Source organism: Phyllostomus discolor, chromosome 5, assembly GCF_004126475.2.
Source record: "Phyllostomus discolor isolate MPI-MPIP mPhyDis1 chromosome 5, mPhyDis1.pri.v3, whole genome shotgun sequence".
Classification (NCBI taxonomy): Eukaryota; Metazoa; Chordata; class Mammalia; order Chiroptera; family Phyllostomidae; genus Phyllostomus; species Phyllostomus discolor.
Window position 1 is genome coordinate 133,566,472 of NC_040907.2, and position 12,668 is coordinate 133,579,139.

A 12,668-nucleotide genomic window follows, 5' to 3' on the forward strand; every position below is an offset into this window, starting at 1 on the left:
TTTCAAATTTAAACCAATTTTGTAAAAAAAAAAAAAAAAGCTCAGTGAAATCTGTTTTGATTACTCAATTGTATTTAGATGGTTCAACAGCAGAGATGAAAAACCTCGAGTTAGAAAACATATGAAGTCTAATCTTGAACAAGCTTTGAGTAGTGTAGGAGAGCTCTGTAGGATGTATTCCATAGTATTTGAATCTGTGTATCTTCCTCCACCAAAATTATTTATAAAAATGTCAGGAAGCAAATTGGGTAGTGAAAGCACCCTTTTTTCCTGATGATATTTTTGGGTATCAGAGAGGATGAAATGGAGGGATTGGGAAGAAGTCACTGAGATTTCCATTCGGCCGACTTGAGCCCTGGAAATTCTCCCAGCAGATAGACTATTTCTCACCTTGTTCACACTTGCTGTCCATACTTCTTGAAATCTCTCCTTAGCATTTTAGTTATTCCAGTAACACTTTCCATTGAGCATTGGACTGATCCACACCACCTTCACTGTGTATCCAGAGTTCTACAATATTCGTTATCTCCACATTCCTTTGTGTGTGTGTGTTTTATCTTCTGCACCATCTTGAGCTCAACACAAAAGGGTGACTTAAATTTGTGTCCTTTTGGGAAGCACATGTGAATGTTACCAGCAAATGGCTTTATTTTTAGTGATCTGAGTCGTGGTTTTAGAGAGAATGGTCTTATGCTAACTTGAATTGACTACCATGCTCACTTCCAAGGAAAAGTCATTTTTTAGATTTCATAATGGACTTGGGATCCAAACCATAACTATGTCTGTGTAATGGGACTCCCCAGGAAACTGAACCTTTGAACAATGTCTTTGCTTTCTCCATGAGTATGTTCAACTGAGACATTTAGAACTGAAAATTAAGGTTATAATATTTTGTAACTTCTTTCCTTGACTGGGAGAAAAACAAAAAGCAAGTAAGTGTGGGAAGCTCCCACCAGCCAGTATCAATCTATCCCTACTGCTAAACTCCATGCATTTCTCCTCCGCGTGGTGGTGGCATTATTATGCCTACAGTGTCAGGACAAATCTGAGTAGTTAACTTCTTTTCTGACAACGGAAAATTCATCTTTACATCAAGCATTATTCTCCCCCGTGCATGTCCCACACTGTTCTGAAAGTGCAGGTATCAGGAGAGTTAAACCTGGGATGTATAAATCATTTTGTTAAAGAAAACCAGGGCTTTTTAAACAGTTTTGTTATATATACAGGTATCAAAATGAACTTTTTGAAACTCATAGTCAAATAATATTAACAATCTACAGCTTGTTAATATAAAATGCCAAGGTGGAAATTGTGTTTCTTTTCTCTCGATATAAGCCATAGTTGTTTAGGAAAGGAGGGTGGGTTATATTTTATCTTCCATTTGTCTGGCCTCAAAGACATAGCTGGTAGACAGCTGATTTAATGTTATTCACTTATTAGAATAGACATTAATAACACTTAGGAAAAAAGAACAAGTCTTCTCTCCTATCAGTGCTGCTGCCAGCCCCGGTCGTGTTTTGCAGTGTCCCTCTGCTTTTTTATTTCCCTGCTTGAGCCTCCTGTCCCTCACACCTGTTTGATCCACCTGAAATAGCCTCTTAATAAAGTGGTTGGGCCATTTTCTGACAGCCTGTTAATAATAGATATAAGAATATGATGAAGGTGATGGTGATAATGGAGGTGGTCACAGGTATCAATTATTGAGTACGGACAGTGCTCCCAGCCTGCTCTACATTCATTTTCTTATGCAATCCTCACAAGGACGCTATGAGTTAGTTTATACCTTTAGCACTATTTATAATGAAGACCTTATCACACAGCAAGGTTAGATTGTTTATCTGAGGTCTCAACTAGTGATAATAAATCACAAAAACAAGTCCTAGCTTCCAGTGAGCACTCAATTTTTTGAGCCAGGCATTGGCATGACAAACATAAACCCTCACTCATCCCCTACAACAGCTCTGGTGGTACTATTCTTGCTCTTACTGGCAAATGAAAAAGCCACAGCTTAGAGAAAGATTCCCCATTCCAGAACTAAATTAAATTATTAAATGTTCTCCTGCCAATAAACAGTCGGGTTTTCCCTATGCACCACACAACTACATACATTTTTAGTGTCAAGGATTCCTTATGCTAGAGAGTCACAATATTTTTTTCTTTTTCCAAATTAGGTAGGTAGATCCCAGGTGACCTGCTAATGAGCACTGGGATTATTTCACTTAGAACAAGATGTAGGAAAGTTCAGACTGCACAGGGACATGGTCAAAGACACTCTTGGATAAGCAGACATCCTTTTAAGCCAAAACGGAATGTAAAAGAAAACAGAAGGGGGGAAAATTTCTAAATTGTCTATATTTTTGTCCTAAAGTGAAAAACCAACCCTTCTACAGAACAGAATTAAATACCATTGTCTTTTATAGAATGAAATAAAATAAAGCCTTACATAAATAACACCCATAATGCATTTTACCCTCCAGAGACCATTAAAATTCCTGTAGTCACTAATGCTTATGTTCACTTATTCATTAAACAATTATTTATTGTACTAGGTGCTACTATGGTGGTCTTGAAGGCATCTAAAATACATGCAGTTATATGAGAACAACACTCCGAATACCAAAGAAGTTTCCACAATTCAAGTTCAGGAGTGCAAAAAGGCTGCAGAACAAAGATACACTCAGTATGGTAGGCTTGTTGGACAAGGACAATTTCTTTAAGTGATTTATTTACTGCCCTTTGAAGTAGCTGGTGGTTTTACAAGAGTGGAGAGAAGAGACAAGGGCTTTTCCAGTTGAGGGAGTATCATGATGGCAGTACTTAAGGTTTCAGTTGGAACCAATTCATTTACGAAGATGTCAGGATTTGCTTTGCCTCAGAAATTTTATGAGAAAAATTGTACATAGATCCTAAAATTGATGCATATTTTGGTTCCTGGAGCTAGTTTAATCATTCTGGAGTATACTATTGAGATTTGAATGTGGGGGACTTCAATTTTAATAAAGCCTGTTCTTGTTTTAGATATCCTCTTGGAAAATTTTAAGTTAAATGAAGTATGTAGTGCTACTACAACTGGCCTATAGCATAATTTGGGATTGTGGTTTTATTTTTTAAATGGGCAACAACAATGCAAATTATCATTAAGAGCCTTAATACTCACCTTCCAAAGTGGTCTTCCCTTTAACAAAATACAAATGTGGGCATTTTTAAGGGGTTTGGAAGTATAAAGAATGCTTTATACTCATTGCAGTGAGTATTCCCAACCCATTTGAAATTCCTCCTTGTCTTTTCTGTTTGGGCTATTCGACTGCTCCCCTGTAAGATTCCGACAAAGCATTTCTGTCATCTGAAGCTGGTACCTATTACAACATACACACACCATACTTAATTCTCCATTTGGGGGTAGTTCTCATGAACTTATGGCCATTTACTTGAGGCTTCCCTCCCTCCTTAGTGGGCAGACACGGACGGATCTTGGAGGGTGGTGATTGTGAGCAGCCTTCTAATTAAGAAGACAAATGGGTTAGTGGCTGGAGTCAGATTTGTGACTTAGCAAGTGTTCGAGGGTTGAGTGTTCTGCAAGAGCACGAGGTGCATGTTGGGGGACTGAAGAGGCGTGGATAACACGTTGAGGCTGTTGTACTGGCTACTCTTTGCCCCTGTAGTCACAGAAGGCCCTTGCTGAGCAGTCCAGGTAAATTGTGGATGTTAAGGCCCACTTAGAGAAAGCAGTCCCAGTGCATGTAAGGAGGACAGACAATTCTTACATTGTTAGACTGGGTGTAGGGGCCCACAAAAGGGTAAATTGACCTATTTTTTTGATTTCCATGAAAGGAGGCCTATTATTATAAAGTGCTCCATAAATTTTATTGAGGACACTCAAGGCAGCTTAATGTGAGATTTTGAAACCTAGGTCTAGTCTTCTTAAAAGTCCACTCCCCTTTGTAGAGTAGGAAATACTGTGAAATTAAAATTACAATTCACATTGAAATAATTTTTGGAACATTATTTTTGCTTCACTTAAATCTTATCTATTTTCAGTTCTATGCATATAATTATAAGACTAGAATCCTCATTGTAGAAAACAAAGCTAAACAGGCTAGTTGGTAATATCATGGTTAATTTTTCTCCGATTTGCTTCTTTTTATTGTTATATGTTTCTAAGATGAACAAATGTTACTTTTTCAATAATAAAGCAACAGTAAGTGTCATTTTTAGAATGATGAAAATGGAATCCTAATTCTAGACTAATGGTGAGTTGAAGTAAATATAATTTCATAGCAGGGCTAAATTGCTAAGTGTCATGACATAATCATTTTGTGAAAAACATTATAATTTGTTGAAATGACAACTTTTATGATAAATAATATTTTAGTTTTGGATGAAATGAACTGAAAAGAAATACAATGAGCATAGCTCTTTAAGAGCTCAGAGCAGTATCTAGCATGTAGCGAGACCTATAAACATCTTTGATTAGTAAATTCGTCCATAAACAAATAAAGAAAAAGTCCTTTAAGATGGTGCTTCTGCTGGGTATTTTAGAAAGAATTGGTATGTGGCTATGGGCCATGAAATAAAAACAAACAAAAATTTCTGTGAAGAGAAAGAATATCTTTAGGAAGGTTTTAATTTAGAAAAAATATCTGAGCAAAGGCAAAGTAATTTGCCATTAGAGTATTAATGTTGGGCACCTTCTGTTTTCTGATAAGACAGTAATTGGTATTGTAATAAATGAGTTTCTAAGGGCACATAGCTTATTAGTAATAGGGTATTCTCAATTTCATAAATATTTTCCACTTGGATGTGTCTTATTCATTCACTCACACATTTATCAGTTTTTGTTAGTCTATGAATAGTATATCTTATTTTTATAAACTAGTATCCAGAAACCTAATTTAAGTTATTTTTGATTTGGCTAGGCTCATCTGTGATATTAGTCTTCATACAAAGTGGTTGGCCCCCTACTTTTTTTAAAAAAAATATTTATTTATTTTTAAAGAAAGGGGAAGGAAGGGAGAAAGAGAGGGAGAGAAACACTGATGTGTGAGAGAAACAACCATTGTCTGCCTCTTGCATGCCCCACTGGGGACCTGGCCAGCAACCCAGGCATGGGCCCTGGCAGGTATCAAGCAACCTTCCTCTCTGCAGCCAATGCCCAACCAACTGAGCCACAGCCAGTCATGGTGGCACCTACTCACTTCTGATGTCACTAAGACATGAAAATTGAATAAAATGATTTGGTAGCTGCTGAAAGACCATCCGATTTCATTAGTTACATAGAACAAGGTAGGATGGAGCCTAGTTTTCAATTTTTAGAACTCATATTTATCTTTCGTTCCAAAAATGAATCACACTGACAATGCAGTATCAAACTTATGGCAAACCTTCAAAATAATAAGTAATGGCTAAAATGTCACCTTGAAATGTTAAGTCTTTCATAGCAGCAAAATAATATTAAATCCACACAAGAACAGAATAATTAGTTTCCTTTGGTAAACCTTCTGATAAAATCAATCCATGGTTGATTTCCAGTCAAACCAGCAGCAAAGTGGTAAGAAAGTAGGAACAGTAAATAGGAACTGTAAATCAACCATGGCCTCATCAAATCACTAAGTATTTGCAGGGAGCCCACCATGTGCTATGGCATGTGGAAGGGGATGAGGATATGATGATGAGCAGACAGACAGATGCAGCTCCTGTACTTAGAATCACTGGGAGACAGCAGTGCATAGGCATGTGTACATATACATGTACTTATGTGCATACATAATTATAAATTTTGAAAAATATAGGTTTAAAGTAAAGAGTACCAAAGGACAAGCATAACGAGCAGATCTAATTTAGATTGCAAGAGTGAGGAAAGTTTTTCTATAGAGTCCCATATAGTTAACGTGAACTATGAGGAGGAAATAATCAGTTGAAAGGTGAGAGAGAGGTATTGCAAGGGAGAGGAATATATGAGTGTAAGTGAAATCCTGAGTTAGGAAGGCACCTAGCTTTATTTCCAGAACTGAGAGAAAGGCACTGTTAGAGGAGCACAGTGAGGAAGACTGGCCAGCAACAGAGCCCAAGAGGTAGGCAGAGCCTTGATTGTGCAGCATTTTGTAGGTCATGAGGGGCAAATGGCCTGTATGAACCACGGCTATATGACTGACAGTAATTGCTTTAACAGTGAATATTAAGTTAAGGCATAATGATGTCCTCAGAAGTACAAACAACTTCCCTTGATTCAAGGAGTCTTAATAGGTTTAGTTTTGAGAATCATAGTTTAAAAGCAGGATTGATTATAAGGTATTTGTAGACAGTCTTCTAAGCGGGTATCCTCTGGGTCCTCTTTCAGCCATGAGCATATTTGCAGAGCTGAGCCTCTCTAAAGCAGCAACTCATGAACACAACACACACTGTCTCATTTAATCCTCATCATCACCCTATGAGATGGGTATTATTATCCCTATTTTATAGACAAGGGTATGTAGAGTCTCAGGGTAGTTAGTGATTTTCCAAAGACGAATGAATGGAAGAGGCAAGGTTCAAATTTGGGGTGCTGAAGTTTGTGAAATTTCTGCTGCAGTGTAATAATTCCTCAAGGGACACAACCCAAGGAGCACACTTGATACCAGACCCCCTGAAATGTGAATACAGTGTCCTTGCAAATGCCAGTGGTCTCCATCCACTTTATTTGTTTAGTTCTCCCTAATTCATAAATTTAGGGGTTTGAGCAAATAACCATTAACTTAATAAGTATTAATTAAAGATTTAGTATGATATCTGGTACTACTGAGGAGAAGAAAAGATGAAGGAAGGGGAAGAGGGTAGGTACACAAAGATTTAAGATTCAGGATCTGCCTTCAAGGAACTTAGGAAAACTACGTCTCATATACCCGTAACTACAAAACGGTGGAGAATGTGTTGGGCCACAGGAGAAATACAAGTTAAAATTAATTCCCAATATGCCTTTGAAATACCAGTTTGATGTCAGTTGGGTAGAGATGTAAAGAAAGAGCATTCCAAAGCAAGTAATTATAATTTTAAGGGACCTTTGCTATAAAGCCATTTCAGAACCTCTCTTCTCAGACTAACCAAGCTGAAGGTACATAGAGCACTTAGTTCTTGGTGGGTTCCCATGGTCAAACAAAACATATATGGCTGAAATCTATTCTTTATAGCCAAGATAAAATATGTTAATACTTCTCTAAATAATACTTTCATTTTCTCCATAAGCTTTTTTTGAGAATTTGAGTTGTACCACTGCTATATCCTCCTACTAGAGAATTAGAGAGAGAGGAAGGAGAGAAGCAAACTCCTGAAACTGATTTGCTCTTTATCACTATGTGGTACTATGTATTTCATTAGTAACTCTACCTGGAAGCCTTTTGAAATTCCAGGAACTGCTCTAAAGTGTTAGATTAAGAGGGTGGGAAATAGCCATGAGAAAGATTATGGAGTCAGACTCTCAGGAGTTGAATATGATTAATTCTTGGGCCCTCATTGTGATTCCTTCTTTCTACTCCCTTTTACTTATGTCAGAGAACTCTAATGAAGAGGGATTGATGTGAGAGCAATTTTCCAAAACATTTTGTTTTGTTTCGTTCTAAATACACAGCAAGTGGGAACTATATAGCTGGTTTCAAGTAGCTTAGCTTAGTAGGATTTGGTTAATGGATGAGGAAGAACTGGAGGCAAGACTAGATAGTGGGAACTTGGAATATTAGTTTGTAGAATTAGATTTCCTGTAGTAGGCAACACAGAAAACCTTGGATCTTGACCTTTTCTTTTCTTTTTTTTTTTAATTTTTATTAACATAACTAGATTCCTAGTTAGAGGAAATAGGTTGAAACAGGGTTGCATTTTTCCAATTATAGAAATTAATCTCATGCATAAAAAATGTTATAGGGGATTGCCTGTTTTATTTTTAACCTCTTTCAAGAGCTGTTATATTTTCAATCTATGGTTTCCCTCGATTATTACTGCAACGGTATTGTTAGGGTAGATAATCCCAAAATCAGTCCCAAGAGAGTGGGCAGAATTGCAGTGCAGCCAAGATGTGAAGTAGCCAAACAAACATTTACATATTCCAACTGTCCCTCCAACTAGAATTCCTTTCCCAGTCTCACAAAGGAAATATTCTTTCCTGATGTTTCCTTTGATATGTAAGGTCAAAAATTAATTGTGTCTTTTCTCCTCAAGAGTATGTTAAATTGGGGGCTGTTGATACCTCTCTGCAGTACAGCATCCTCCAAGTCAGATTTTAATAATGTGACCCCAAACGTTTTGTTTCAAAATTGGTTTTTGTAAGAAATCAAAAGTGGAGGAGTACCTATATTAAATATTGATTTTTTAAAAGAGCTCTCTTTCTTTTACCCTTTCTCTATTCCTCTTTCCAGAAGTTAAAAGGAGATATTTAGTGAAAGGGTTGAAAGCCTTTAAGAAGTCCATTCTAAATGTTCTCTTCCATTTAGATTTGATCACTTTTCTGTTCTGGATTATAATAGTATGTTTTCAGTAACATTAAATCTCAAATAATTCTACTTGGTGAGCAATTAACATTTCTATTTTTTCAGGTCATTTTAAACCATCACATGTATGTATTACAAGTGTTTTAATGAAATTACATTTACTTACAATTTTGACTTTGAGGTGGTCTATTAGAGTTCAATCTAAAATAAAATGCAATTTCGTGGCTATCTACAAACTAGGAAGAAAACCTTCACCAAATCTTAACCATACTAGGACCCTGATCTTGGCCTTTCAACATCCCAAACTGGGAGAAAGTGAATTTCTGTTGTCCAGCCAACCAGTCTATGGCATTGTGTATGGCAGCCTAAGGTGACTAATACCATGACTGTCCTCATTTTGTGGTCTAGGATGCAAACTGAGAGGTCAGTGGCAAAACTGGCACTAGAACCTGAGTGTGTCTGACTACAAGCCTACTTGTCTTTGGTTAGCCCTTCGAATTTTCAGCCAGAAAATAGTAAATATAGTCTTTTAAGAAAATATAAAACCTTTCCTCTGTTGTTTGTATGTATTTTTATTTTTAATAAGTTTAGCAAATACAAATAAAGCTAGTTGATTAAAACTTATTCATTATCTTATTTTTTTTGTTCTAGCAGGATGTTATTATTGGAGCTCTCAGAATTCCAGGTTAATATTGAAAAACATAATCAGTCTTCCTGATATTGCAATGTTGAAAAATCCAAGATTTACTCTTGCTGTATTTGCTTTTTACAAAATGTATTAAATACAAAATATTCAGTTTTGTGCCTGAAATTAATTGGCAGTGTTTCATTAAACCATATTAAAATTAACCTCTATTAATTGGATTAGAAATTCAGTGAGAATGACAGCTGCTAGCGCCTTTTACAGTTACTTTGTTTCTCTATAATCCATATGGCAGAAATCACATAATGCCTTTTTCCCCATTGAAATAAACACTTGAGATAAAAAGGTTTGACTTACTGTGGTCAGAGTATATGCATTTATTTTTTCTTTCTTTTTAAAGTTTTTATTTTTGGAAAAGCTAAACTATCTTTCCCCTCCCTCTTTCACAGGTTTTCACCAGCCATATTTGTATATCTAATTAACATCGTTCCATCATTGTGGATTCTTGAAGTACACCATGGGACCCAGGTACATCCTTTTGGAAATTAGGAAAGTGGAATATTCAGCAGTAAACTCCTTTCATATTCTAATCTGATTTGTGTCAGAAATGCACTTTTTCTAAGAAACTGGAGTTTATTCAAGAATTGAATAAATACGAGTTTATCAGCAAAAGGAAGTGAATTCATGATCTGTCAAAACCAATAAAAATGTTACATTAATTTAAAACTTAAGATTATATACAATTAATTAATTAACAATTTGTGTTAGAGATTTTGTTCCTAAGACTTCCCCACCCCCCAACATACTAGAGTCCACATGAGGCTGTAAAAATTCTTTTTAACCCTTGCAGCATCAATGAGTTTCTTTTCTATATTGGGCAAAGAATGGGCTTGGTTATCTAACATTCTACAAAGTGACATTTACAAAGTAACATTCTACAAAGTAACAACGAAAACAAAAAGAAAGCTCCATCACCTGTACTCTGCTATATAAATGCAATCAAACTTGGAGAGGATATTTGAAATAGTCTATTTTTTAATACATAAAAACTGTATAATTGGTTATAGTAGCATAATGAATAAGAAGCGCCATCATTTGTTATCTGAATCAAAGGATAGTATTTCAGATCTACAGTTCCACAAATATCCAAATATTTAAGTCCCATTTCATGACTTTATTGGAATGTTGAAGAAAAAAACAAACTATGGTACATTTACACAATGGAATTCTATGCTGTAGAAAGAAAGAAGGAGCTCCTACCCTTTGTGACAGCATGGATGGAACTGGAAAGCATTATGCTAAGTGAAATAAGCCAGGCATTGAAAGAAATAGACCATCTTAAAATACAGGCTTTGCAAATTATAAGAGATTCACCTCATGAACTGTTTTAATGAAACAAGGATTTTACTTTAGAGCCCCGATATAGCGCGAAGGAGAAGAGTCATGAAACCACCACCAGAAAATGTGGGCTATATGTATTAGAAGTACAGTCACCTAGAAAATAAACAATGGCTTTCAATAAGAGATCCTCATCTATATATAGAGAGAGAGGCTCTGATTTTTAAGTGAATTGCTTTTTACTTGGGCAAACCTAGGTAGTGGGCTGTAGGCTGGATTCAGTCATGTCTTCTTTTCTGTGCACCTGTACAACACCAGGAAGGTTGGTTAGTAAAGTCCATCAGGCACCGGCCTGGACTTCACATTTTCAGGGGCCAGGTTATAAGGCTTTGCTTTACAGATAAACCATAGTTATGATATAGTATTATTTTATTACCTTCACTGATACAATAGGTTAGGCAAGATCTGTGAGAATTTGCCCCTACACAGATTTCTTTGTTATAATTGGTCATTTTATAGCAAAGTGGAGCCTCCTATATATGTTTCAGATATTCAAACCTATCCAGGAAATACTTGCCCCATATTTTTAGCACACAGAGGGGAATTTAGCTCTGTGAACTATTTTTGAACAATTCCACAAGCATGTACCAACAAAACAGGCATGAAGAAAACATTTATCTATCTTAAATCTCCCATTTAAAAAATATTAAAGTGATAGGATATCTCTATCTCTGCGGAAAAAGTATTTTTGTAACAGTAGATTGGTTAATTCAAGTTATCATGACTTTTAAAAATTGTACCACAGGGAGTTAGGGGACTGTTTCAATTTCCTTATTGCTTACTACTTTCAGGGTATGGAAATAGGCTCTGGTGATTCAAACCATTTTTTCCCTTCACATCCAATTCTATGACATGGCTATCATCCACAATAACAATTCATTTCCCCAAATGCTTTTATAATATAAACATGTGGCACAGTTAATTGATACATAGGTCAAATCCTGTTACAACAAATAGCCTGCAACCAAAAGCTCTTTTTTAAACTAAAAAAAAAAAAAAAAGATTTTTGAGCCACAGGCAGTGCCTCTCTAATTTTCATACTACAAAAGAAATTGAACCTTTAGTAGTAATGGATTTGACTTGTTTTGACACAAAGAATTAAGATAAGTGCTCAAGATTGAATTGGGCAGGGTGGGCAGAGTGGGAAATAGAACAAAGGTGAGAGCGAAAGAGACAAAAAGGTAAATTTAAAAAAAAATGAGAATTAAGGAATTTTCCATTTTTAGAAGAGGACTCCAAGACTCAAAAAAGGTTAAGTAATTTTCTCAAGGCCGCACAGCTAACCAACAACGTCCTGGGACTTAAAACCTATGTCTTGTCCCCTACTCTGGTTAACCACACTGCCTTTCTCAGTATGTATTCTGTTTTACAGCAGTTAGCATCAAAATCATCTAAATTTTTCCTGATGGGAGAGTAATTTAATTTCCTTTCACTTTTCCATATACCCTAAATCCTAAATGTTCTGACCTATGAATTGTTATTAGGAAAACATGTGACCTATTCCATGCAGACACTTCTAGATGATCAATTATGTACCTTCATTCCTGAATCTGGCAAGGTCTGCACGAATGGAAACAAAAATGGCTATGACAACAATTATGACCTTAACTCTGAGGTTTATTTATGAAGTTGTACAGTTAAAGCAATGGAAACTTGGTCTTGATGGTGTCAGTCTAGTTTGACCCAAAGGAATATTTCTGAAGCTGAAAACTATTTTAAAGACATAGCCCATAAGAAAAGTGGCTTGTTGGCACCCAGGTTATACACATGAACTCACCTACAGGAGGCTGAACGTAAACAGTATTACCATAAAAACAATCAAGTCAGATTAGGTTACAGAGTCAAGCCATTTGCTCTCTGCTGTCCTAAGGCAGCTGCCACTCAAAGGAAAGGTCTCATCAATGTATTATAAATGGAATTATGAGAGCAAAAGGGGACTTGGGTTATAACATCACAATGGGATGACAGCTATTTGCTACCAAGTTACCTTATACTGCAGAGCAGGTTATTTTTCTTCAAAATAAGACACTGTCTTGGATTTTAGTGATAAAGATATAAAAACATATAAAAGGATATAAGGATATAAAATGTCACACTTTTAATATACAAACCTGCTTCAATGCCTACAAGCAAATGGTCAAAGTTTGCTTCCCACTGACCACTGGGTTCTTAGT

The 12,668-nt window shown here is 36.1% G+C and overlaps 1 protein-coding gene across 1 annotated transcript in view; it reads left to right on the forward strand.

Annotated features, from left to right (window-relative positions):
* The window catches only part of TMEM26 (transmembrane protein 26), a 35,605-nt gene that overhangs the window by 4,001 nt on the left and 18,936 nt on the right, over positions 1-12,668 (forward strand). The window contains 1 exon segment of the mRNA XM_028514141.2: positions 9,546-9,624. Within this exon segment, the coding sequence (XP_028369942.1) occupies positions 9,546-9,624 (79 nt within the window).